General features: G+C 46.3%; 1 protein-coding gene across 2 annotated transcripts in view; it reads right to left on the bottom strand.

Moving 5' to 3' along the window:
* Window positions 1–25,413, bottom strand: part of Slc9a3 (solute carrier family 9 member A3) — a 47,078-nt gene that overhangs the window by 13,781 nt on the left and 7,884 nt on the right. For both annotated transcript variants that reach the window (XM_055598040.1, XM_055598041.1), the window contains exons 2-3: window positions 3,860–4,162; window positions 1,675–1,835 (exon numbers count right to left, since the gene is read on the bottom strand). In XM_055598040.1, the coding sequence (XP_055454015.1) occupies window positions 1,675–1,835; window positions 3,860–4,162 (464 nt within the window). The remainder of the gene's footprint in view (window positions 1–1,674; window positions 1,836–3,859; window positions 4,163–25,413) is intronic.

The raw sequence follows: 25,413 nt of genomic DNA, 5'->3' as shown, positions 1-25,413 counted from the left end.
TACAGAAGACAGGAACACAACTAGTCAGCCCTGCAGCCACGCCAACTCCTCCCTATCCGGTGTCCCCTCTTTCCTGGATTTGGGCCCCAGAGTTGACACTTGGAGCAGCTAAAAGCACTTGTAAAGTCAGCACAAGGTGACAATGGTCAACAAGACTCAGAGGGATGTGATCAGCAGGTGGGATATGCAGACAAGTGAGTGTCCCAGATCCAGGAAACAGGCCCAGTCTCCAACTCGTGTTCTGTGTGCTTACAGGCAGGTTTAAGAAACATTAGGATACAGCCATGGTGGGCACTGAGTCCTCAGCAAGCCCTCTGTGGAGTTGCGCTTCTTTGTGAGGAGGAAGGAGGAAGAGGCGTGAACCATGAGGGCAGGAGGGACCCCTCAGTCCACAGGAAGCTCACCCAACTACATACACAGGGAAGTGCTCAGGGCCACTGTGGCTCGGGAAGGCAGAGAGCGACTTTCTGAGCTCCATGCTAGGTCTCAGGTGGGCCTCAGAGTCCACAAACAGAAACCTGATACCATGCACCTTACTGTGTTCCTGAATAAGACATGGGCAATTTCAGAGGGCAGAAGAAACCAAACACACTTCCTCAGGTGTCAGCTAAGTGCTTGGGTCCATTCTTACCAGCTAACCCTTCATCCCCTCCCACAGACCTGTACTCCATCTGGGGACAGGTTTTGAAATTTCCACAGGGCTGCGCTAAAGCAGCAGCAATGCTCATGTTTCCTGAACATGCTTCTCACTGCCAGGATGATCATAACCCCATCTTTGTGGACCCCTTATCCCTATCTACCCCACTGCACGGGTTTGAGAAACCCAGATGCCATTAGGGGAATCTTGACTCATGAAGGAGCTGAATGTATTCCCTACACTTAAATGTCGAGTCCTGACCACAACACCTCAGAGTGTAGACGTTTCATAGAAAGTCTTCATAGAAGTAGTCAAGGTTAAATGAGAGCAATAGGGTAGATATTGATGTATATGAAGAGAGAAACACATAGACACACATAGATGAGCATGCAAGGACACAGAGAGAAGAAAGCATCTATAGGCTAAGGAAAAAGGCCTCCAGAGCCAGATGCCATGCTCGGTTCTCAGCCTCCAGCCTTTAGCATGGAGACAATAAATTCTCACTGTCTAAGCTTCAGGCTTCTGTAGTATTTTGTTATGGTGGGCCCAGCAGATTAATGCAATTTCTGTAAGACTTTATTTGTTCATTTATTCATCCATTTGTTTCTTATGAAGTGGGAATATCAAATGTGATCCAAAGTTATAGACCTCTGCTCTAGGGGGTGTAGATATGGGGATTTCAACAGGGCAGCATTACTGCCAAAGTCATGAAATGGTTGGGCCTAAGACTGCAAAAGAGAGAAATCAGATGAAAGTGAGTTAGGGATCCAGAAGAGGGTCAGAGCTGTGCCTCCTCCAACTCATACCCCAAGGCTGTTGCACCAAAGAGAAGGAATGGATGACAGACATGCCCTGCAGGAGCTGAACATCCTAGATTACAAACGTGGCTGTAAAGGCAGGCCCTGTTCAGATAGTGGCCCCTTTCTAGCTTATCTACTCGAGGCATATGGTTAATGCCCACTTGGCAAGGTACCCTAGAGCCTCCAAGCAAGTCAAGTATTCTGTAGCCACCCCCCAGGAACCCCACCATCACTCACCACAGTCACTGCATCATTCAGCAGCGACTCCCCAAAAACAATGATGAACAGGACTTCATTGACATGCACTTCTTCAAACACAGCCAGCACAGCCACTGGGTCCACAGCAGCAATGAGGCTACCAAACAACAAGAAATCGAGGAGTCCGATCTTCAACTCACCTGCAAGATATGCAGACCGTGGGACAAGCGCTAGCCATGTGGTTCCTTCTCTCCACATCTCCCAGCTCTCTGGAAGGTCAGAGACCTCAGGAATAAAGGCAAGGCACAAGTCTTCTCAGGCTACCCAGCGACAAACAGGAGCTCAGAGACTGGATCTCACAGCCAGACACCCCAGAATGTGTAAGGCTTACACAGTTCACCAACATGGTGCTTCACTCTCCTTTTGGATCTGGGGCAGATTCCTTGGCCATCGTTTAAGGCCAAGGAATGAACATTGGGAAGTACCCCAGGAAGGAGTAGTGGACACAGGGCAGAGCGGTCTCTGTCGTGACCTGAGCCCATATGTCTGCGATTACTAAATTTTGTTGTCTTCAGCTAGTACCGGAGCCTTTTGGACTTTCCACTCAGAAGTGGACCGCACACCTAACTGCCACATCATATAAGCCCTGCCCAGCTTTCCAGAGCAAACTAGCTTCTGGGCCAGCCTTGGAATGCTACAGCAGGGCCAGCCTCTCGGCTAGAATCTTGGCAGACCCAGAGTGTATTCCAGAAACAAGCTGGATTCCAGCAGATGTTCAGTCCACTGATCAGGAATGGCTTCGCTGCCTGGGCAGTGTAGCACATTTTCCCTGTGCCTGGAGCTAACCTTCCAGTAAGGGTGCGACCCAGCCTTGAGCTCCTCTCTACATAGACTGACTGCTGCCTAGGCAAATGTGGGCATACCATCAGCCAAAGTCACAAAAGAAATGGAGCTCATGGAATGAGGATGATCTTTCTGGTCCACCTTGGCCAGGTACGTCCCAAGGGTGGAGCACAAACTAACATCCTAAGTCTATTATGAGAGTGTGACCCTAACTGCAGACAGTGATATACAATAATACTGGTTATTAAAAGACACTGCAGTGTAACAATTTTTCATGGTTATGGCATGGTTGGAAGATGGGCATGTCCCTGGAGATTAAAATGCTCTAGAGTTTGGTGACCATGTAATTTCCTGTGTAAGCACATTTGCCAAGATTCAACCAACTGTTTTTAAAAGCCTATGCTTACATCATAAATCAGTTAGTTAGAGCCTTCTCCATGTACCCTAAAAACAACTCCAGGAACATCGCATGCTGGAATCTTATGGGTGACAGAGCTGTCAAGTGAGGGCTAGCATGTGATCCAGAAGTCTTTGCTCTATATCTCAAGACATCTCTCTAGACTCAGAAGCCAGAGGCAGCCAGGCATCTGAGATCCAAATTACCTTATGACATCACCAATGTGACCAGTAGTACCCACTTCAGAGCAAGGTGCCCATGGTTTTAGAAGCCAGGCATGTCCTTGCCCTTGAGGTCTTTGTTTAGTGATGATGGATGGCTGGGACAAGGAGGGGGGCTCCCTAAAATGATAGGATCTTAAGTAATTGATAGTTCTTGATTTTATTGCTCCCTGTTTCTCCTTGGTCTCTAAGGTTTCTAGGGCATCATTTTCTCAGTGAATTCTCTGAGTCCTCCTGTGAACATCTACTTACATCTGTTCAGGCTTCCCCGGCTGTCCCCCAGCTGGACAAAGATTCAGCACAGAGGGGTGGGTGTTCCTGGGAGGTAACCAAGGCTAAGTAAAATAACCACCAGCATATTAGAGCAGAAACAGCACCAAACCACTCAAGACTTTGGGGTGCTCAACTCTGCAATTCACTGATGAGGCTAGGAGCACGTTCACCTCCTTCTCCCATGGGGCTTGAACAGCGGGTTCCCACCACTCTGCTAACTGTGACAAGAGTAATAATAGCTGCCTATGCATACCTACTTCCCCTGATGTCTGTGTGGCCACACATCTGTTCTGAACATGACACAGAAGCCTTTACCTTACAGATGTCCCAAGGAAGCTAATTGTAGATTGAACCCTTTTATACATACCAGGCTCTTCACTTAAGTCCACAGAGATGCTGCCCAGCACCCTTAGCCCCAGCCCTTCTATATCTGTGATCTGCACTGTTACCTTGGCTACACAGAGTGACTTGAACTCACCCATAGACTTACCCATTAGGCCACTGAGGAAGACACCATAGAGGGACAATCCTGTCGTGGCTGCATTCCATATAGTGCCAATGACAGCATAAAGTAGAATGGTGCCCAAGTTTCCAAAGAAGAGCCGATTAGGCATGAAGTATCCAGCGTCCAACACAATGGGGGGTAGCAGGTAGAAGAAGAAGAGCGTGGGTGTGAGAGTGAAGGAGGCGATGTGGTCAGCTGCCCAGACGATGCCACCCAGCACCAGGCCCAGAACGATGAGCAGGGCACTCTCGGGGACAACACTGGTGACCTTGTGGGACAGGTGAAAGACTGTGGGAAGGAAAGAGGATCAGGAATATCAGAGCCCATAAGGGACCCCAGGGGCAAAGAGAAAATCTGGAGAAGTGGGTGGAGTCAGGGGGCCAGGACCCCACCCCCACAGCAAGGCCCCATGAGATCAGGGTGGTCACTGGTTTCTTGCAAGCTTGAAGACCCTTGCTATAGGAACAGCTATCAGCAGTTCTCAGTCTGTGTGTTGCAACCCCCAAAGACCATCGGAAAACACAGATTTATTTGCATTACAATTTGTAACAGCAGCAAAATTAGCTATGAAGTAATAATGAAAATTTTATAGTTAGGTTGTCACCACAACATAGGGCGCTGTATTAAAGGGTCTCAGCACCAGGAAGGTTGAGAATCACTGCCCTAGGTGGACCTCTTCCTAGGTACCTGGGATAATGTAAAGATCTATCTTCACAGCCACCCACAGTTAGTGATGGATGAGAGAATGCTGATGATGAGCAAGTCCCTCTAGGGATAAGTTGTTCCCACCCAAAGCTGGCACATGTACACAGAGCCAAGGCCAAGAGCAGGATAGAACTCGGCCACACCAAGCCAGTGTCTTTATCTTACGGACTCTCCTAGTTCACACAAGGGTAACAAAGTACGAATGCTGGATGACAAACCCTTCTACCCCATGACAGATGCCACAGGTGGAGGCTACATAGCAATTGAGAGGAAATGGCCTAGGTTGAGCAGTTGGACATCTTTTGCCCCTCAGGTAGATTTCCCCATTTGGCCTCCATGTTCCTGAGGTTAAACCTATCCTGTTGCTGCCATCTTTAGGAGACTCGTGCTCCTCATATCCCCTTTGGGGTCACAGCCACCTAGGAGTAGCAGCCACTACAGCAAATGTCTCCAGAAAACCAGGCAGGAACTGGTTGGCTTCCTGATATTCAAGTCTGCAGGAAACCTACAACCATCTTCCTCAGAACCTTCAGGCTCCTCAGTCTCCTCAGCCATCATCAACCCTGCTAGGCACTTGCTAGGTGGTGCTGGTAATCCACCAGAGTCTGGTCTCAGATAAAGCATTTCCTGGTCAGGGTAATGATGGTGGGGCCTCCAGGATGTTTTTGGACCCGTCCTTCAGAACTGGATAGCCTGGACAGGGCTCCCCGGCTGATTTCTCCACAGGTAATTACGGGGATTGCAGGGATTAGGTGGGCTCTTCCACCCAAGGGTGGAGGTTGCTTCTGTCCTTAACCATGGCAATCCTGAACTGCATACAAACGGTGCCCTAGTGCTTTCCAAGCCTGGAGAGAAGAAAGTGTCACATCAACTTGGCACCAGAAACTGTCAACCTTGTAGCCTATCACCAAAATCATTAACATAATAGAGACTGTCACGTCACTGGTTACCACCTATAGTCCCCATCCAGACTCTGAGCTCCAGGGAGGGTCAGGTCTTAGCTGGCACAGACAAATGGCTTATGCTTTGGGGATTGGAGGCACTGCCTGCCTGTGCCCCCACAGGTGCTTTTCCCATCCCAGCACTTCTTACCAATTTGAATCAAGTTTCTCCTCTCTTTTCTGAGAGTTTCCACTAATATCAGCTAGGGTTAGCTATGTGGCCACAAACATGATATAATTTCTAGGACACGTTGGGTGTCTGAGACGAGTACGTAAGAGAAGGTACCAACTTGGAATGATGGAAGCTGCTGAAGGGGGTTGCTGAGGGTACCTCAGGGCTCTGCACAGGGTTAATCAGTGTTTGGTGGTACCAGGACCACCAGCAGAAAAATATCTGCGAGGTGTGGCGTTCCTGGGGTTTACATTACATTCTCTCACAGGGTGCTCTCTCACAGGGAGAGGCCATAATGTGGATGAGAAAGTCCTAAATATGGGCTGCTCACAGGGAGTTGGGGAAAATATGTATGGCATCACCAGTCCCACACAGAAAGTTTGCATCTTCTCTTTGGATCCTATGGGCATGGGCATTGGCAGCCCAAGAATCCCAGAAAGTCTTGACACCCAACTTGGGACCCCAGACACAACAGATGCTGAACCATCTTAGGGCTCTGCATTCTTCGATCCAGGGGAGTTGTGCTGAGTTCTTGTGGACCTTACAGAGAGACTGTGATGCCAGAGGAACTCTAAGAGCCCAAGCCTTGGCATCCCACTTCTCTGAGTTAAGAGAAGATCCCGCTTCTTATTCTTTCCAGTGACTATAAATGTTGGGCTCTGGGTCCAAAGGCTGGATTCAGAAATGTCTGAAGCCATTGTGTCCCCAAAGATTGATGGCAGCTGCTCCATGGCCATAGCTTCCATGTGTTCTGGTTGTGGTTCAACTTCTTTCTAAAGGGTGAAAGTCATGCCTTACCTTGGTTCTCTTCTCCAATCCCATAAGACCCAGACTTCCGGGAAGTTATGTAGCAGCCACAGAGTCCATGTGCATGTCCGGCCTTTCTTCATACTCTGGGCTGGCTCCAGTTGGGGGGTCTCATTTCTGCTGTGCCCTACTCATAATCTCAGCCTGAAAGCTGGTGCCCTGTGCCTTTTGGGTCACTGGAGGGTGAGTTTCTTTGAAAGACCATGAAAAAGGACCAAAAAAATCTCTGAGCTCTGACCACACCCAAGCTGTGAGGTTGCCTTCTGCTCAGGACTTTGGTCTTTTCCTACACTCTCTGTCTGTTGTACAGACCACAAATATCTCAGCTCTGTTGAGTTCCCTTTGATAGTCAAGACTAGGAAAGGTACCAGAGCCATTCTTATCTCTAGAACAACAAGGCAAGTCTGCCCCTTAGACACTATTACCTAATCCCTTCTGTGTGGTTGCTGATGACTGTAAGATCTCAACAGCTGGAGTCTAGAGGCATGGAAGACAGGCTAGTTTCAGATCAACTGCTCTTCCTCAGAAGTAGGCTCTGATAAATCCCAGGAAAATGACAACCGCTTCATTTTCTCAGAATACCCATCTGTGTGTGGCGTGGGTGGGGGAAGGACTACCTCTGTCCCTTGCCATCTCTGTGACAGCACCAACCCTGAACATAATTTACACACATGAAAGACGCCAGAAGACTGAAGGACTCTATGTTCTTAGGTCCAAAGTGTCCCCTGGAAGAATGCTGCTGCCCCCTGCCTGCCTCATACTCCAATATCTCATTGAAGATTGACCCCCTGCTTTCTTTTTACTGTCTGTGGGTACTGGCTATCTTTTCATGATTAAGATACTTCTGTTATGGTCTGTGAGTTGTTATTTACAGAATTTGATAACTTCTTCATTGGAGTGAAGAGTCCCAATCCTTTCATAAACTGAGCCGTAAAATCCTCATTCCTTCCTTTACTGCCAAATAGCCATCTTTTCAAGCATGCCAATGTACCCCTTATAATGTCCTGCTCTTACCAAGATTTGTCTGGATGTGTTCTGGGTGATCTGTTCCTAGAGCCCCAAGTAGACATTGCTCCTTGTGCTTCAGGAAGGGCTCATGCTAGCCTGCTCTGCTTATTTTACAAGTTTGCTGTAAAAGACACATTTCATCCTTAAGAATGACTTGAGAACAGATCTTAACATGAATGCTCCCCCTTTCAGCTTGTGGTCTTTGCTCCTTGTATTTGCAGGGGGCATCCTGAACTCCAGAGCATGTGGCTGGTTCTGTGTGCTTTGATAGTTCCCCATGGTGTTTCTATAATGGTCTGAAATGGAGCACAGGTACCCACACATGGAACTACCTACCCAGGTTTCCTCCTCTGTGCTATCCCTTCATCTTCTTTTCACTGTTAAGTCTCAAGCTTTTCATCTTGTAGTTGTGCAAGCTGAGCCATCTTTCACTGTTTTCTGCTATTCTAACTTATTTCTTGGGTCTGATGTTGGCGGGCTTGTGCATAATTTTCAAGTCTCTGAAAATCCTGTCCAGGTTATCACATCTAACAATGGACTCTGGGTCCTGAAATATGCACTCTGACCCTGTATCTCTGGCGAATCTGAGGTTTTATTCATCTTCCTTGGGTCTGGACCCTTTCCTGGTTCATGGTGTCATTAAGTTGCCCTTGAGCAATCTCTGTGCATTGCGTTCCTGCCTGACTCGGACAGCTCTCCTGCTGACCTCAGCCACCTTTTCTGGGGCCTGTGTGTTCTTCTGGGCTGGGTGGCTCCTCTACTCCTCATTCTTCTGCAGCCAGTTTTGCTATGACCACAGTGAAGAACGTCAGAGAAACCTGGCTCTGGGCCTCAGTGGCCCTGGGTTGGCAGCTGACCATCTGTTATAGTCTGGGATCACCCTCCCTCAATGGAATACCTGGTGGATAGGGGCCTACTGGCCCAGTCTGTTCTGGCTCTTGAATGTCCCTTAACTCCTGAGCAGTAATTTGCATGGTAATTAGCTACTTAAGCTAGAGGTTCAATTAGCTTTAAGTAGCAATTTGCTAGTGGCTCAGCAATTACAGACATGATGGGCACTCTAGAACTTAGTAATCCAGCTGCTATAGAACGATCCTACAGTAAACAGTAACTGCTTCCTGTTGCTGGAAGGGGGAAGGCCTGGAGTTGGACACACAGGTCTGACGTGTGGCAGGAGACATTCGCTCACAGGAATGGCCGGAACATGAGTGATTGCGGGTCAGGGCCAGCTTCTTCCAAGGTGCTGGGTGCATTTCTACTGTGGTCTGCTGCTTTATGGATGGCCATACAGGTTTCTGCGGTGAAATATACACTATATACCAGGCCTTTCTTCCTTCCTATATGTTCTGTCCATGCCAAGACGTGCTCATCATTTGGTGTACCCCTCTCACCGAGAAGTAGGGGCTGCTGCGCCTGCACAGTGACTTGAGGAAGCAAGGCAGAAAGAGGACCTGGTGGGGCCTAAGGAATAGGTTTCAGTAGCCCCTCACAATGGCCTTAATCTGTGTATGGCTGGAAGCCCAGCCTTGGGGACATGGAGATGCTGGTGCGGTATGGAAGGAGAATTTCTTCCCCAGAGGGGAGAGCCGGACTCCTCAGCTCATACAGCTGCAGGGGATAGGAGTTTGTGGCTGTGACATAAGGAATAGGCATGCAGTGTGGTCTTCCACACAAAATTTCTCAAGTTTACTTGTCTGTTAGGGAAGGTGTGGCCTATAGGCTACAAAAGCTGTGCTGGGCTTGACATCCTAACATCCCCAAAGGCTATAAAATGAAAGCTTGGTTCCCAGGATGGTGGTGTTATGTGGCTTGTAGAAGGCAGCACTACAGAGAGAGGCCTACATCGTTGGATATCTGGCCTTGAGGGAGTCAATGAGAGTTTTCTTTCCTTTGTGGTTTTTTTCCCTTTCTCTTCAAAGATGTAATTTTTATGTGTATCCGTGTAGCTGCATGTTTTATATGTGCCACCTAGAGGTCGGAAGGTACTGACCGCCCCGGAACTAGAGTTACAGGAGCTTTCAAGACACCTGATGTGGGCGCTGGCTATGGAATTTGAGTCCTCTCCAAGAGCAGACAGTATGGTTAACCCCTAAGCCATTTCTCTAGCCCCTTCTCTAGCAAATCTCTATCCTTTGTTTCTTTATGCCATTATGAGGCTGGAGAGATGGCTTAGTGGTTAAGAGCACTTACTGAGTGCTGAGTTCGATACCCAGCACCCACATGGCAGCTCTCTACTGTCTGATGCTGTTTCCTGACATAAAACTGCAGATATACATGCAGGTAAAGTTTCCACATATATAAAATACATACATAAATCTTTATGCCATTAGCCGCAAGGTCAGAGGTTTAGCTTGACCACACGACCCTGTCACAATGCATTGCCATGGTTCAAGAGCAATAGGCCAGCTATTCTATGGTCTGGAACCTCCAAAACCATAAACCTAAACAAGCATTTTTTTTTTTAAATCTTTGTAACTAGATCATCTCAAGCACTTGTTATAGTGACAGAAAGCTTAGAACAGCCGCAGAGGATGTCTGAGGGTAACTCAAAGAGAACAAATACCCTGCTGTCTCGGGGCAGACAATGGTCCAGGATCTATTAGAATGTGTCCTGCTGGGATTGGGCTTAGATGTGTAACTTCCAAAGCCAAAACTAAAGCAAACTTCATGGAAACAATAGCCAATAGCAGGAGGAGACAGGGAGAGGGTCTCTTTAGAGAAGAAATAAAATACTCCAGAACAGGAAAGCCAGTGTAGGCCCTGATCCTCTGTGTCAGCTGAGAATAGTGTACGGGGCAGGTGTGGCAGAGGGACATTCAAGCTCACAAGTAACTTATTGCTGAGGCTCAGAGTCACAGCTAATTAAGCACAAAATAGCACAACCAACTGATGGTGACAACAGACAGCAAATGCTTTAGTTATAATTACAAATTCTCTGACGGTAGTAAAAGGTCCAAGCATTCGTAAGCAGACACTTTGAGACTAGGCACCAGAGAGAGCAGCCACTTCTCAGGGAGGCACCGGCTGACCCTGACCCCCTCACGCCCTGGGAATGCAGCTGGGGACAGGCCTTGGTCAGGCCAGAGTCAGCCCCACTGCCAAGGATCTTTCAAGGTGACGGGCAGATTTAGCTGAGTCCTTGCAAAAGCAGCAGCACAGTAAATCCCTTGGTTTTACTTTAACAGCTACAAGCCTTCGAGAATTAAACTCTGCCTAACAGAGCAACTGGACCGAGCAGTGAAAACCTGCCCAGAGGAAAGAAGGGAAAGCACCTGACACAGGGCCCCTCCTGTGCAGCAGAGCAGGTCAGGGTCAGACATGAGCTCACATGCATGTGCAGTTTCCTGTGCTCCCATGGACATACAGAGGCAAGCATGTGGATGGCATAAGCACACTCACACAGCAGACACCTGTGGGCCCAAGAAGATTCTCAAGTGATCCAGCCCAACTGCCTAGCCTACACACAGAAGACCCTATTGTTTTGACCTGAATATTCCTTCTGTTCTTAGCTGTGCCCACTGGGCACCTTGCAGGAATTTCAGTAAGTGTGTCAGGTATAGATCCAGGGCAGGAGGTAAAGGTATTTATAGTTCAGCTGGAGTCTAGCCAGTTCTTCCTCCTGCCTGCATCTCACCAGGCAAGTGCCTGGAAGTTCAGAGCGGTCAGAGTGGACCTGCTTTCTCTTGTTGTAGTCAGGGAGCCCCTCCATGAGCCAGGCCTTCTTTGGGCCTGAACAACTTGGAGAACAGATTCTCAAGACTAGTCCTGCTGCTTACAAATGGCAAGGTATTTTTCCACATTGTTCATTTATAAAACCTAGGCAAACACTGCTAATTTCTAAATTGATGATTTGTTGATGGCTACACACGCGAGCGCACGTGTGTGTGTGTGTGTGTGTGTGTGTGTGAGCAGGCTGGCCTCAAATTCACAGCTATCTGCCTGCCTCTGCCTCCCCGAGTGCTGGATTAAAGGCGTGCATCACCGTGCCCGGCTGGTTGATGGCTTCCCAGGGAGGCCATGGTGAGCAACTGCAGCAAGCTTCTCCTGCGCCCCACAGCGCTCCAGACCAGTGCAGACAAGTGTCTCTGGACCTGCCACAGCTTTTGGTCCTGACAGACAGGAAACCTGTAGCCTTTGTCATTAGCAGGTGGGAAGCCCAGGTGTCCTTAGGTCTGTACTGAGAGATGGCTCCAGAGCCTTTCATGGTTTGTGGGTTTCCCTCGTTGGCCATCAACTCTGTAGGTTACTCTTTTGACTTATTTTATGTCTTCATTACCAGACAGCCCTATTTTACATATACTCAGACTAATATTTTTGAGGGAAGTTGCTCAGGTCGGCTGGGGTGCAGCTCCTAAAAGACCTGCTTCCCTGTGGCCTGAGCTAACTCGAAATTCTTGTCGAAGCTGAAAACCTCAGGGACTGTTTGCCTTGGGTGGCTTCTAAGGGTCACTCTAGAAGATTGGAGTAGGGTGTTGACCTGAACAGAATGTAAGGGAAAGTAGCTCATCAGAGCCTGTAGTGAGGAGAAAGCACTGGTAAGGACCCAAAGCCAGTGATTGCCTCATCCTGTGCTCACTCCACTGCCCCATCGTACTGCCTACCAACATGGCAGGCATCTACCATGTGGCAGCTGTTTCTAATGGTATTGAACATAAATTTGTGCCTTAATAGCAACAGGTGTATAAGAGTGTATAAGAGTGGGACTAGCTTGAGCCTGCGGCATAGCCAAAGGCCAGCCAGGTGTCAGCCTTGTCCCTCTTCACCGAAGAGTCTTCCCAGAGGCACCGTACCCTCGCCTGCTCCGAAGTCATGTGACTCCCGAAGCTCACCACTTACAAAGGATGATGAGTTTCCGGGTTTACTTTATGATCTCACAATTGGCTGCAACTTAAAACTTGAGAGAAGCCACATCTAATGACTGGGTGTTAGAGAAGCGTCTGTTATTCCAATTCACCCACAAGCAACAGTTAAAATCTCTGAAAAATATGCAAACAATGGGCCCAAACTGGAAGGATATTCAAACCTAGGAAGGGAACAGCCTGGACGCTTCCCACCACCCTGAATTCTCCTAAGCATAGGGCCCAGCCTCAGCTGAGGCACCAGATGAGCCCACCAGAAACCTCTAGACCACTAGCTAGAAAGCCAGGGAATAAAGATCCAGCAAGCTACTAAGACAGAGACCCAGAGATGGGGACCCCATATTCTCTGTGAAAAATCTTAACCTCCAGCCAGTCCCTGTAATTTCCTGTGAATCACACAGGAGTATGGTGGCTCCCATGCTGTCAACTGGAGCTAAAGAGCAGGACAAAATATCAGTCACAATAGGAACACATAGTACTTGGAGTTTCAGTCCACACAAAGGTCAATTGCCTGGTAAGATCATCACTTCAAAAAGCAGTTATCTACAGAGGAGAATAGTAGCACACAGTCTCTCTGGGGTACAAGTCACAGTATCTTGAACACAATTCAAAAATTACTAGACACATGAAGAAGTAGAAAAGTAGGATCAAGCGTGAAACATCTGATGCTCATCTCCACATGATGCAGATGTTGCAGCCATGAAAGAAGGACTTTAACACAGCTGTCCAGAACAGTTAGAAGAAAATGTAATTTTTAATTGAAACGGATTACCAGTCTAGGAATCGGAGTAGGATATAGGTTAGCTGTTTTTTCCCTTGAAAGAAAAGTAGTAATACCACAAGATTTATGGGATATATAATTGATTAACTGCAGAACACTGCTGTATTGTATGGAAACAAAAGGGCAAACCTATGAAAGATTGTTCTAATAAAACTTTATTTAAATAAGTAAGTGTCTAGTCCATGGACCACGGTTCCCTAACCTCTAAAATATGTTATCAAAAACATTCAGATGGGCTGGGCAGTGGTGGCACATGTTTTTAATCTTGACACTCAGCAGGCAGATCTCTGAGTTCAAGGCCAGCCTGGCCTACAGAGCAAGTTCCAGGACAGCCAAGGCTACAATCAAATGGAAATTTTGGAGTTGAAGAATGTAATATCTGAAATAAAAATTTACACTGACTTCACAGCATAGCAATAATACAAGAGTTAGCAGTTTGGAGGCAGGCCAATAGAAACATCATAATCTGAGGCACAAAGAGAAAGCACATTTTTTTTTTTATGAGGAAGATGCCATGATCTGCAGGGCAATATCAAAAGGCTTAATGTGTGTGTGTAGTCGGGGCTTGAGAATGAGGGGAAAAGCAAGCAATGAGAGAATTTTGAAAAAAAAAAATAGCAGAAAATGACCCCAACTTGGTGGAAGATTTGCTTTCAGACTTAAGAAAATCTGCCAACTTTGAACAATAACTTTTTAAAAATTATGCTCCATAGGACCATTAAGTTCAAATAGTTAAAAACCAAAAGTGAGCAAGTTGTAAATACAAATAACTGGGCTCTGTTGTTGTTGTTCTTGTTTTTTTATCCCATCAAAGGACCAGAAAAGAACACAGGTCTGTTGTAAGCCTATCAATGTGTGGCCTCTCTTGCCTCAGAGAGCTTCTGTCTTCAGGGGCTGGTGGTTTTGACAGGGTTCTGCAGCCTGACTCTGTTAAATGTACCATATATTCTCGAGACCCCTCCACATTTCAACTTCCACCGCACTACGCTTTTTAGATCATGCTTTTGAAGCAGGTGCCACGAATGGTGTTCTAACTGATCTCAAATGCTCAGCAGTTCTGCTTTCCCTTTGGTTTATCAACAACCACACAGTGCTGTGCTGAAGCTGCCGACGAGCAGGACAAAGTCCCTCGTGCTACTTGAAGGAAGGGTCATTGCCAGCACATCCTGTAGTGGCTGGACCTCTGACATGAGCAGGCTCCACACAAGGTGCGCCCACACCTCCACGGTGTTGCAGAAATACTCTATATCCTTTCTGACCAATGGGCGTTCAGGAGGACTTCGGGCTGGCTGGGACAGGGACAGGCACACAGGGGTCATCTGAGGACAGCGCCCAGGAAGCACCCTTCCACTGTCTTGGTTTCTCTTCCATCATTTGAGTAAATGGCTACCTGGGAGGACCTAAGGAGCTGGACACATGGACTCTGGGGCAGGCGTTGGCCGCTAAGGTAACTGTGGCAGAGAAGTGGAGCTCTGAATGCAGCTTCAGTGTGCTATGCACCACAGAGGAGGCACTTACAATTAATTACAGGTTCTCTGTGGCCTCCACAGCTGCAGGCTCTGCCCTTGTTCCCATCACAACTAGCCCTCCCTGAGGCCATAGTCCTCCAGGAGATCCCTGGTATTTATTATGACGGGCTGAGAAGGCACTGAAGGAACCCTGGGCTCTCAGGTAGGAACTGCGTAAGAGCCTTGGCTTTCTGAAGCAGGTCTCTTGGGGGCCTCAGGCACCTGGAGGCATCTAATCCTTAGGGCTGACCATGTTGCATATTTTAAATGTAGAGACTGAAAGACAAGCAGAAGAATCAGCCAGCTCCTAGCCAGCAATGAGACATGGCCAGAGTGACTTTTTCCCATGTCCCTTAAGCCCAGAGCAGGGCCTTCAGGGACATCCCTAATCCTCTTTTCACCTAGATCTCCTGTCCCATCTGTACCAACTGGGTCTTCACAAACTATGGGTTAGCTGGCCATCAGCTTCCTAAGAGCAGAATTGACTGACAGAGTATCTGGTAGGGATCTTGCATAGAGAATGTACTCAGTTGGTCCCAGGGGTAACTGTGGACAGTGGCATAGAAACAGGGTAACTGGGGCCAAGTATGATGGCTGCAGCTAACACACGTGAGGATTGGAGGAGCAGAGCTCCCATCAGAGTCAACAACAGGTCACCACCCAGGTCATCCCCAAAGCATGAAAAATGCCAGAAGCCAGGCAAGCCAGGGCCACCTCTTTTTCATGGTTTTGAGCTTGAAGAACATAATCTATCACATCACAGGAAAATGCTGCAAGTGGAACAGGAGCCTGAAGGTAAGAAGAGTGACCCCAAGATTAAATTGATATAAAATTCACTAAAGCAAAGATCCTCACATAGGACAGGGCAGGAGACAGGCAAATGCTTTAAGAGCTCCAAAGAGTTCACAAATGTAATTCCGGTGAATCTTTCTGACCTTCATACCTTCGTGTGAAAAATTCCAGCAAGGCATTTTCTCTGGGGACTTCTTTTGTGCAGATAAACTGTATGGCAATGTCCCCAGACTGCTGTTCACTGGGCTTGTGCCCACTCACGTGGTTATGGTTCTACCACCTGGGTTCTCACAACTTTTCTCCAAAGCCAGGACTTTGTCACCCTTCAATTCCTGGACACAAAGCAGGAACTCATCAGGACTATTGAGCTTTGCTATTGATATATATAGTACAGGCAGCTGATAAGTTTGATAAGTTGGAATGCCAAAGATTTAAAAGGAGGAGGAGGGAAAGGAAGATAAGGAAAAGGAGGAGAAGAAGAACAAGAACAAGAAGCCATAAAGTGGCCCAGAAGCACAAGCCCTCCATGAGGGAGGTGTTTGGAGACACTGGGCAGTGCAATGTGAAAAAAAATGATGGGTTAGTGGCAGGCCTCATGCCAACAGTCCACCCTTCAGCTAGTTTCTCCTCAGAGCCCATAGGGGCCTCCTGAGGGCCCCCACCAACACCTACTTCCCTGGGGCAAGGTGCTCCCGCAAGGTACAGGCAGCCCCTATCTGTGGAGCCAAGGGCACAGTTCCTGCTCACTGAGGGCTCTCTGTTTCCAGGACTCGCCTGTGCACTTTCTAACTGGCAGTTTTATCTTTGGACTTTGCTTCCTGGTGTAAGATGGCAATCTCATCTTTTCTGGATGTTGTGAGGGTAAAAATTGGATCCCCAGAAAGCAGATGCTTTACTTTATTCTTCAACCCAAACAAGACAGAAGGGCAAAGGGCTTATTTGTTGTTTTTATTCCAAGATTTTGCCATGGGCCAAAAAGAAGTAGGGAGCTAAAGACCGTGGTATTCCTGTCTCTCCACAGATACATTAGCATACCTCTGCTCCAGGTTCTGATGAGGTTTTATGCCCCCAGCACATGGTCCAGCTCAAGGACTGGCTCTGAGAATCTCAGGGACTAGCAAGGGACACATACTCAGCCAGTACAGGGCTAAAAGTTGTAGGGAAATGCTGACACTAACACTCTGAGGAAAGGAAATGGCCATGAAAGGAAGCACAGGCACTCAACACCTCTTGGAGCTGGCGTGGTGGCACATGCCTGTAATCCCAGCATGTGGTGGGGAGTCAGGCAGAGGGATCATCAAAGAAAGAAAGAGAAGGAAGAGAAATGGAAAGAGGGGAAAGAGACCTTGGAAAAGTTACCAACACAAGAACAGTCATTTTAAAAATCAGCAGAAGAACTGAAAGAATAAATTTTACCAGAAAACAGAAGGAAGAAAATACATATGTTGAAGAGCCATGCTTCTAGACTAGATGGCAGAAACTGTATGAGCCCATAAGACAAGTAGACCTGCCCCCAAAATACTGTTTTAGACAGAATTGATCCCAAATCATGAGGAGGAATCCCTGTCCAAAGAATGCTGAGGAAGGTTTCCAAGGTCAGAAGTCAACCATGAAAGAGGTCAAGCAATGCCTCGGACTCAAGACAGGAAAGTACTTACACCTTGCACGTCTCTGTCCCCAGAGTGGCCAAGTTATATCAGCAATCAGCAGGTTGCTCTGCAGCCCCAGCCCTGCAGCTCTGACCCTCAGAAGGCTAAGTGAAAGCTTCAGAAGAAAATACATTTAAGAGAGGGACCTCAGCATAAAAGCAGAGGATGCAAAGATGGTCCAAGTCAACAGAGATGATGTCAGGGGACCAGACACAGCTGGGCAAGGAGCCTCTGAATTCCTCAAGAAGAAAACAAGAGAATCTTAGAGCTCAAGCAAAACACAGCAACATATGGCTTGAGCAAAAATTTGCTAATGAGAACGTAGAAAATGATGCCAGCAGTGATGGCAAGATGAATCAGCAGGTAAAAGCACTTTCCACCAAGCCAAGTGACCTGAGTTTGATGCTTGGGGCCCACAAGGTAGAAGGAGAGAACTAACTCCTGAAAGTTGTCCTCTGGCTGTGAGTCTCCAAACTTTGGGCAGAGCGGAGGGAGTCTTAAGGAAGAAAGGGGGAAATAGAAGGGCACGGAGGGGACAGGGGCTCCACAAGGAGACCAACAAAGCTAAAAAAAAAATCTGAGCCCAGGGGGTCCTGCAGAAACTGGTGGACCAACCAAGGACCATGCAAAGAGAGGACCTAGACCCCTGCTCAGATGTAGCCGATAGGCAGCTCAGTCTCCATGTAGGTTCCCGACTAAGGGGAACAGGGATTGCCTCTATCATGAACTCGGTTGCTTGCTCTTTGATCACTTCCCCCTGGCGATGTGGCCTTGCCAGGCCACAGAGGAAGAGGATCCAAGCAGTCCTGATGAGACTTAACAAGCTATGGACAGATGGCAAGGGAGGAGAACTATTCCTCCTTTCAGTGGACTAGGGGAAGGGGATGGGGGGAAGAAAGAGGGAGGATGCGACCGGGAAGAGTTGAGGGAGAGGGTTTCAATTGGGATATAAAATGAATAAATTGTAAAAAATAAAAATAAAAAATGAAAGTGGTCCTCTGGCCATCATACACACGCTACGTCATGAGCATATCCACTTACATAGGTAGGTATGCACACACAATAATATATAATTATATCAATAACAAAAAGGGGCCTAATAACTTCAGGCAAAATGGAAAACTACATGGGCAATGGAAAAGCAGTTGTATGTTTCACATGCTATAGAGACTTTTCCAGGTAGAGTAAGTACAACCCTGGAATGTTATGGAATACAGCAGATCCAAGAACGTGGTATGAGTTGGGCAGCTGGAGACTAGTCCAAGATCAACCTGGGCTGGAGGACAGCTGACCATGACATTGTCCTCTGAGATTACTTAATCATCTTGGGCAGTAAGGGATAAGGAAAGAGGGGCAGATCCTCTCCAGCAAATCCTAGAACTGTTTGGGCCTCAGTGAGGACAGCCAAAAGATGATGCAGCTGCTGTGTTAGTAGCTCTCTGCTAGCTTCTGAGGATTTGCAGGATGCAATGTGTTTATTCAGTGACTGTGGGACCTCTTCTATACATGCAGCACATTCAAGGCCCAAGAAGGCAGTCATGAGCTGAAGGATCAGCTGCTTGATGGGACCCAGAAAGATATAAGACAAAAGAAAGAAATGTGCAGAGTAGAGTACAGAAAGGCCCAGTGGGGGAGGGGGTATAACAAGAGGTTCCACTGTAGGGCCTGCTACTTCCTCTATTAGCTACAGTACTCCCAAGATTTCCCATGGCTCCCACTGTGCTGTATCTGTGTTGTGCCTCTGTGACCAAGTCACCCGTCACCCCAGATCTTGTGTATTTCTTGGCCAGATTCTCTTCCCCTATTAACTTTAAATGCCATCTTCTTGCCTCATGAGCTTACATCAAAATTCCTTCCCAGGAAGGAATAGCATTCATATACTTACTCACATGTGATATTTTGGCCACAATACACTAAATTACCTAACACAAAGTAAAGCCACAGGCCACAGCCAACTCCCCATAGGCCTGGTTTGCTGATATCAAGACAGTCCATCGCAGATAATGTGTTGTCAATGCAGAAAGTAAAAAATGATTTCTGGAACTGAGTGACTGCAGCAAGGGTTACAGAATGCAACACTCAAACAGAAAGTCCACTGCTTTTCTGCATACCAGAAAAAAGAGTTATAGCATTTGAATTTTTTTTTTTTTGGTTTCACATGGGAGATTTATTAAAGGAAGGGGGGAAGGGAAGAGGAAAGGGAAGAGGGAAGGAAAGGGGAAACAGCATTTGAAATTTAAAACACTCTCCTATATATCTTAGCACAAAACTGATGCATAGTTCACCCTCCCCCAAAATGACAAAACACAGACCATAAAACCATAAACTTTGATGGGATAAATGAGATAATAATAAATTAGGGTGTTCCATGTTTATGGATTAGAAGTCTGAATTTTTTAAAATGTTGATTCTTTCCACTTCACTGCGGCAAGTTACTTTGTCTAGTCAGACATCCTGGTCTACAGTTCATCTGGAGGGCAGAAGCCTGGGGAAAGATGCTTGGTGTTAAAGGAAAACTGATGTCACAACTGCCAGATCTATCTGTGGCAGTTGGGCTTTTGGAACTACCCAGTGCTAGGAGAACAGAAAGATCACTGCCAAAGACTGACAACAGAGAGACATCTGCAAATACAGCATAGGCAGAAAAGCATGGAGATTCAACAGAGATAGATTATTTTTCAACCAATAGTACCGAAATAATTAGATAAGTAGATGTGTAAATATGAATCTAGACCCAGAACCTACAACCTTCATTAAAAAAAACCCACAAAATGACTAACTCAAAATGGACTAAAGACATGAAAGCTAAACACAAAATTTTGCAATTTTTAGAAAGAAAATAACATGGAGAAAAGATCTAGATTATCCCAGGTTTAATGATGAATCTTTAGGTAAAATACCTAAAGCATGAAACATGAAAGAAAAAAATGGATATGTTGGACCTGACTAAAATTTAAAACTTTGAAAAGCTAGGGATGTCAGGCATTGAAGAAGCACTTGCTTAGTCTGCATAAAACCTTGAGTTCAATCCCTTAACACTCCCCCAATTTTATTAATTAAAAAACTTGGGAGAAAGTCTATAGCTATTCATCCGACAAAAATTAATATCTAGAATATATTTTAAAAGTAAACACCAAAAGAACTTCTTAAAAGAAATAAAAGTGTCCAGTAAACATTAACACATGAAAATGTCTAGCATCCTTAATTATCACATAAACAAAGAAATTAAAACTACATTGAGATTCCATCTTTCTCCTGCCAAAATGGTAATCAAGAAAACAAGCAACAAAGACTGCAAAGGACGTCAGCGGTCAGGGAGAAACCCTTATGCGCTGCTGGTGGGAATGTCAGCTTGGCAGTCACAAAAATGTGATGTCTAAACAAAGTTCCATTTATAAAGAACAAAATTATATCATTCAGAATAAAATAGAAATGGAGACCATCATGTTAAACAAAATAAGACAGACACAGAAATACAAACGCGGCATGTTTTCTCTAATATGTGGTGATGGTTAACCTTGACGTTCAACTTAATGGGGTTTAGAATTGCCTAGGAGACAAACCTCTGGGTGCATCTGTGAGGGTCTTTCTAGAGGGGTTTAACCAAGGTGAGAAGACACCCCAGGTGCAGGCAACACTGTTCCAAAGGCTCGAGAGAGTGGGCTGAGCACGAGCATTTGTCTCTCTCCGCTTCCTAACTGTGGACGCCTTGTGACCAACTGCCTTTCAGTGCTGTTGCCATGCCTTGCGTGCACCTTCAAACTGTGAACCAAAATCAACCCCTCTTCTTTGCTTTTGTTTTGTTTTGAGACATTTTTTCATAGCAGTGTGAAAAATAATTAACACAAACGCACGGATTCTAGTTTCCTATTTATTTATAATAAACCACACACAGGAAGAACAGTTATGAAACAATCAGGAAAGCCATATATAAGAGTTACGTTCAAAAATGTTTAGCTCATTTGTATTTGGCAACCTTGAAGAAAATACTATCTGTCCTATCTAGGTAAGTCGAAAGTTTTGTACCTAAATTGTTCTCTATCATATCTTGTATCTATCAGCTTAAAAAAATCTTTCTAGACCTTAACATATTTCCTTAAATCCTAAACAACTTAAAGATTCTAGAATTTTCTTAAGAAGTAAGGTCAGTAAGAAGGGGAAGATAAGCAGAAGATTGTTGGTGGGGTTTGGGGGAGTACGAGAGAGGGCAATCGGGGGTGGATAAGCCAAGTACATAATCCATGTGTGAAAATGTCAAAATACACTCATATGAAACAGTTTACTAGAAATCTGAAAGTTAAAAACCTTTATTTTAAAGAGACAGGTTCTTACTAGCTGTAGCTCAGACTGGCCTCAGGCCCATTATCGTCTTGCTTTGGACTCCAAGTCTACTATTGCGTTCATGTACCACTGTTCCCAGCTAAAAGGAAATACTTTTGCTTTGCAAAAGACACTATTAAGGGAATTAAAAGGTAACACAGACTAGAACAAAATATTTGTAAAACACACATTTGTTAAAGGCTTCTCTCCAAAATATAAAAAGAACTCCTTAAAATTAATAAGAAAACAAAGAACTCAATTAAAAGTGAGTCAAATGTCAAACGAGAAACTTTATCAGAGATGCACAAATGTCAAATAAAGCACACAAAGAGATATCCCTCCCAGAATAGGGAGAAGAAAAGGAAAGACCTGGAAGAATGGCTGAAGGAATGCTGTGAAGTGCTGGCTGCTGGACGTGACATGGCTATCGCACTCAGGAGCTTACGGCGGCTATAATCCCCTCACAAACCTGCACAAGGGAAACCTGTCACCATTCCAGCTGAAGGGGGCAGGGGCTCGTGAGGATCCATCTGCCAGCTGAGGACCATTAACTGGCAGTTGATGGCTGCTGGGGGAAAGGGAGTCATGTTTCGTCAAAGGGTATGGCCACTGAAAAATTGGCCATGTTCTGGCGGATGGCTCTACAAGTACAAGCTTTCAGGCAGTGCTACCTGGACTTGGTGAGTTAGGAAAAATTTTTAAATAAGAAAAGGAAGTAAAATTGGGGGGAGGTATTAGAGGGGTTAGGGAAAATGAGAGGGAAGATCAGGGTCGAATGCAGCCAAGCTACATTGCAGATGTGCGTGAGACTGTCAAAGAATAAAAATGCTCCATACAAAGAGGAAGAAGAAAAGATCTTCCACATTACTGGGTACTAATGGAGAACTGTAGGTTTTAACATGAGGGTCCACCGTATACCAAGCAAAGTTGCAACAGCCCACATCACTGTCAACTCACTGTTGCCAAGGAGTTGGAGTTATAGACTCTCACAGCCACTGTTACAAAATAGTGAAGCCGCTTGGGAAAGCAGTTGGCTGTTTCCTCCAACACTACTTGTATCCATAGCATCGGCTTGTAAAACCACCATTTTCCTCGGCGCTTTCCAAAGAAGTCGAAAACCCTGTTCACACAAAAGCTTGCACACATATCTTTATGCTAGCTTTATTCAAAATTGCCCAAGTTTAAATATTTGCTCCAATGGATAAATGAATAAACTGTAGTGCATCCATAGAATGGAATATTATTTAGCACTAAGAGAAACTATGATATCAAGCCATTAAAGTGGAGCAAACTTAAACACATGTTACTAATTAAATGCCAGTCAAAAAAGATCACAGACCACCTGATTCCATTTTGGAAAAGACAAAACTTTAGTGACAGTAAAAAGATGGATGGTTGGCAGGAGTTTGGGGAGAGAAGATGTGAGTAGATGGGTCAAGAGGAATTTTAAGGGTGATGCATGATACCCATTTTCTAGTACCTTAGGTTAACAATAGGCATCAATTTTCTGTGATTGTGACAAAGAATGCTTCTAGTGAAAATTCTTAACCACAGGAGGAGGCAGGAAAAGGTTGGACAAGGATAGGATCAGCTATACCAGCTGATTGATTAGTTTCCAAATCTAGAACTTTGCTTTAAAATTAAGTGTGTTAGCTTTTCAAAATCATGCTGGATGAATAACATAGGCTCTAAAAGGCCAGGTTAGTATGACAGGCCACTTCAGAGAGTGTGCTAAATGCCCCACTCTCTTCATTAGGTGTGAAAACAGTGTTGTAATTTTATGCCACCCCAGACATTTACAGTGACCCCACCACACTAATAGAGCTTCAGATTTTAATAAGATTAGAGTAAATGGAAAGCCCACCTGTCACTGGAAAGTAACGGGGGGTAAGCTGTGGGCCCCCAGGACGTTTACCTCAAAATCATGAAGGAAGAGCAGGAACCACACCTGCAGAGCACAGCCACAGGAATGCAGAGGCTGTGAGGGTGGATTTCAAGGCAACAGGTGAACTGGGGTCATGCAATGGGGTCCTCCTCAAACTCCTATACCAAAGGAGAACATATGTGTGTTGGGTGCCCTCATGTTGTAACGGGCATTGTATGTGCAGGGAACGCGTTGAACGGTGTGCGCGGAAGGAAGCACTGTCTCAAGAAACAAGCTGCTAGTGGCTCTGATATACGCGAATCCAGGGGCACCTTCTGTATTCACACCAGGCCCCAGTCCATCCCACTTTGTTGTCTTTCTACTTCCAGAAAAGGGAACCCTTTTGAGAGTTGAAGATGGCCCTAGGACAGCACCATGCCTGGATATAGAAATCTCATGGACGTCCTTCGCTGCCTCCACTCTGTCATAGAGCCCGGCAGCCTCTCTGAGGACACAGAGCATGGCAGGAACAGAGAGGTTAGATACACAATAAGGCCCAAGGTCAGCTGCCACATGCACAGGGCAGGCGCGCTGTCTGACCCCACGTCGGCCCAGGAAGTCCCTCACTGGCCTACACACCACTGATGCAGTCGCCGCTGTGACGGTGGGTGCCATTGCTGTCCATGTGCCACAGCAGCCACAAACGCGTGTCCACAGGGTTCATGCACGTGCATTCTGAGAGGACTGGGTGCCGGGCCACCCTAGCAACCCCAGTGGGTGAGACAATGGCCACAGCACAGGTTCCCTGAGTAAAAGACCCCTTCAGCTTCTCTGTGACGGTGGAAGCTGGCACCCATCCTCGTCCCCACGAGAGTTCATTTTTAAACGTTTTACATGCACTATATTTTGATCATATTCTGCTCCCTCACCCAACTCCCCACAACCCTCACTACCTCCTAACTTCATGCTCTTTCTCTTTGAAAAAAGAGTCACGGAAATATGGTGTCCATTTGTGCTAGCCAATTACTCCTGACCATGGAGCCTGCCCTGGAGTGCAGCTGATAGAATTCAGGTCACTTCACTGAAGAAAACTAATTTCTCCCCTGCCAGAAGCTACCACTTGCAAATAGCTTCTTGGTTAGGTTGGGACTTTGTGCTCACTTCCCCTTCTGCACGTTGGGATTCTCACCTGGCTTGAACTTATGCAGGGCTGTGCATTCTGTCACAGTCTCGGTGAGTTCATAGGGGAATCAGCTCTGTTGTGTCTGGAAATCTCTGTTTCCTTGGCGTCGCCCACCACCTCTGCAACTCTCCTGCCTAACTCCCTGAGCCTTGAAGGGAAGGGTGTGATAAAGGCATCCCATTTAGGGCTGAATGCTCTAAGTAAGACTGTGAATTCTTAAACATCTCAGAACTGGAGCCTATGAAATGCCTCCATGAGTAGAAGGAGTCGCCACATGAGCCTGGTGACTTGAGTTTGATCCCTTAAATACACAGTGGAAGGGAAATAACCCCTGAAAGTTGGGCTTCTATCTACACACATGTGCTGTGGCATGCACGTCTAAACACACAAAAACATGCATTACTCACAGGCACATAGATACATACACACAGACAGACACACACACACAGAGAATTTAAAAATAAAAAAATTAACCTTCCCATAGTTGGGGTCAGGATCCCATGCTTGGGGTTGGGTTATAAACAGCCAAACACAGCTTTGTGGCTCTCACAGGCCACCCTGCTGGCAAAAGGCCATTTGTTCTCTGACCCTTCCCCTGGTAGAACACCAGGGGCTAGTCTGTCCTCACAGCGAGCACTCAAGAGTGAATGACCCCAGCGCAGCAATCATACAATGTGGGAGGTATTGTGCCCTCAAAGGCCGTCTGGTCTTTGTAAGTTCCCACGTGCGCCTTCAGATCTCAAAGAACAGAATTAAAAACTGAGCGTTAAGTTGGCAAGATGGCTCAGCAAATAAAGATGCTGCTCCCAAGCCTGAGAACCTGAAAGCTATTTTGGAGACTCACATAATGGAAGGAAAGAACCAATTTCTGAAAGCTGTTCTTTCCCCTCCACACATACACCAACACACACATGCCTGGACACACATATTTTCAAAAGAAAGATACTTTT

This window comes from Psammomys obesus, unplaced genomic scaffold, assembly GCF_907164565.1.
Source record: "Psammomys obesus unplaced genomic scaffold, mPsaObe1.curated_primary_1811, whole genome shotgun sequence".
NCBI classification, from domain to species: Eukaryota; Metazoa; Chordata; class Mammalia; order Rodentia; family Muridae; genus Psammomys; species Psammomys obesus.
The sequence above is the reverse complement of the archived record's forward strand: the minus strand, read 5'-3'. Positions and strand labels throughout refer to the sequence as shown.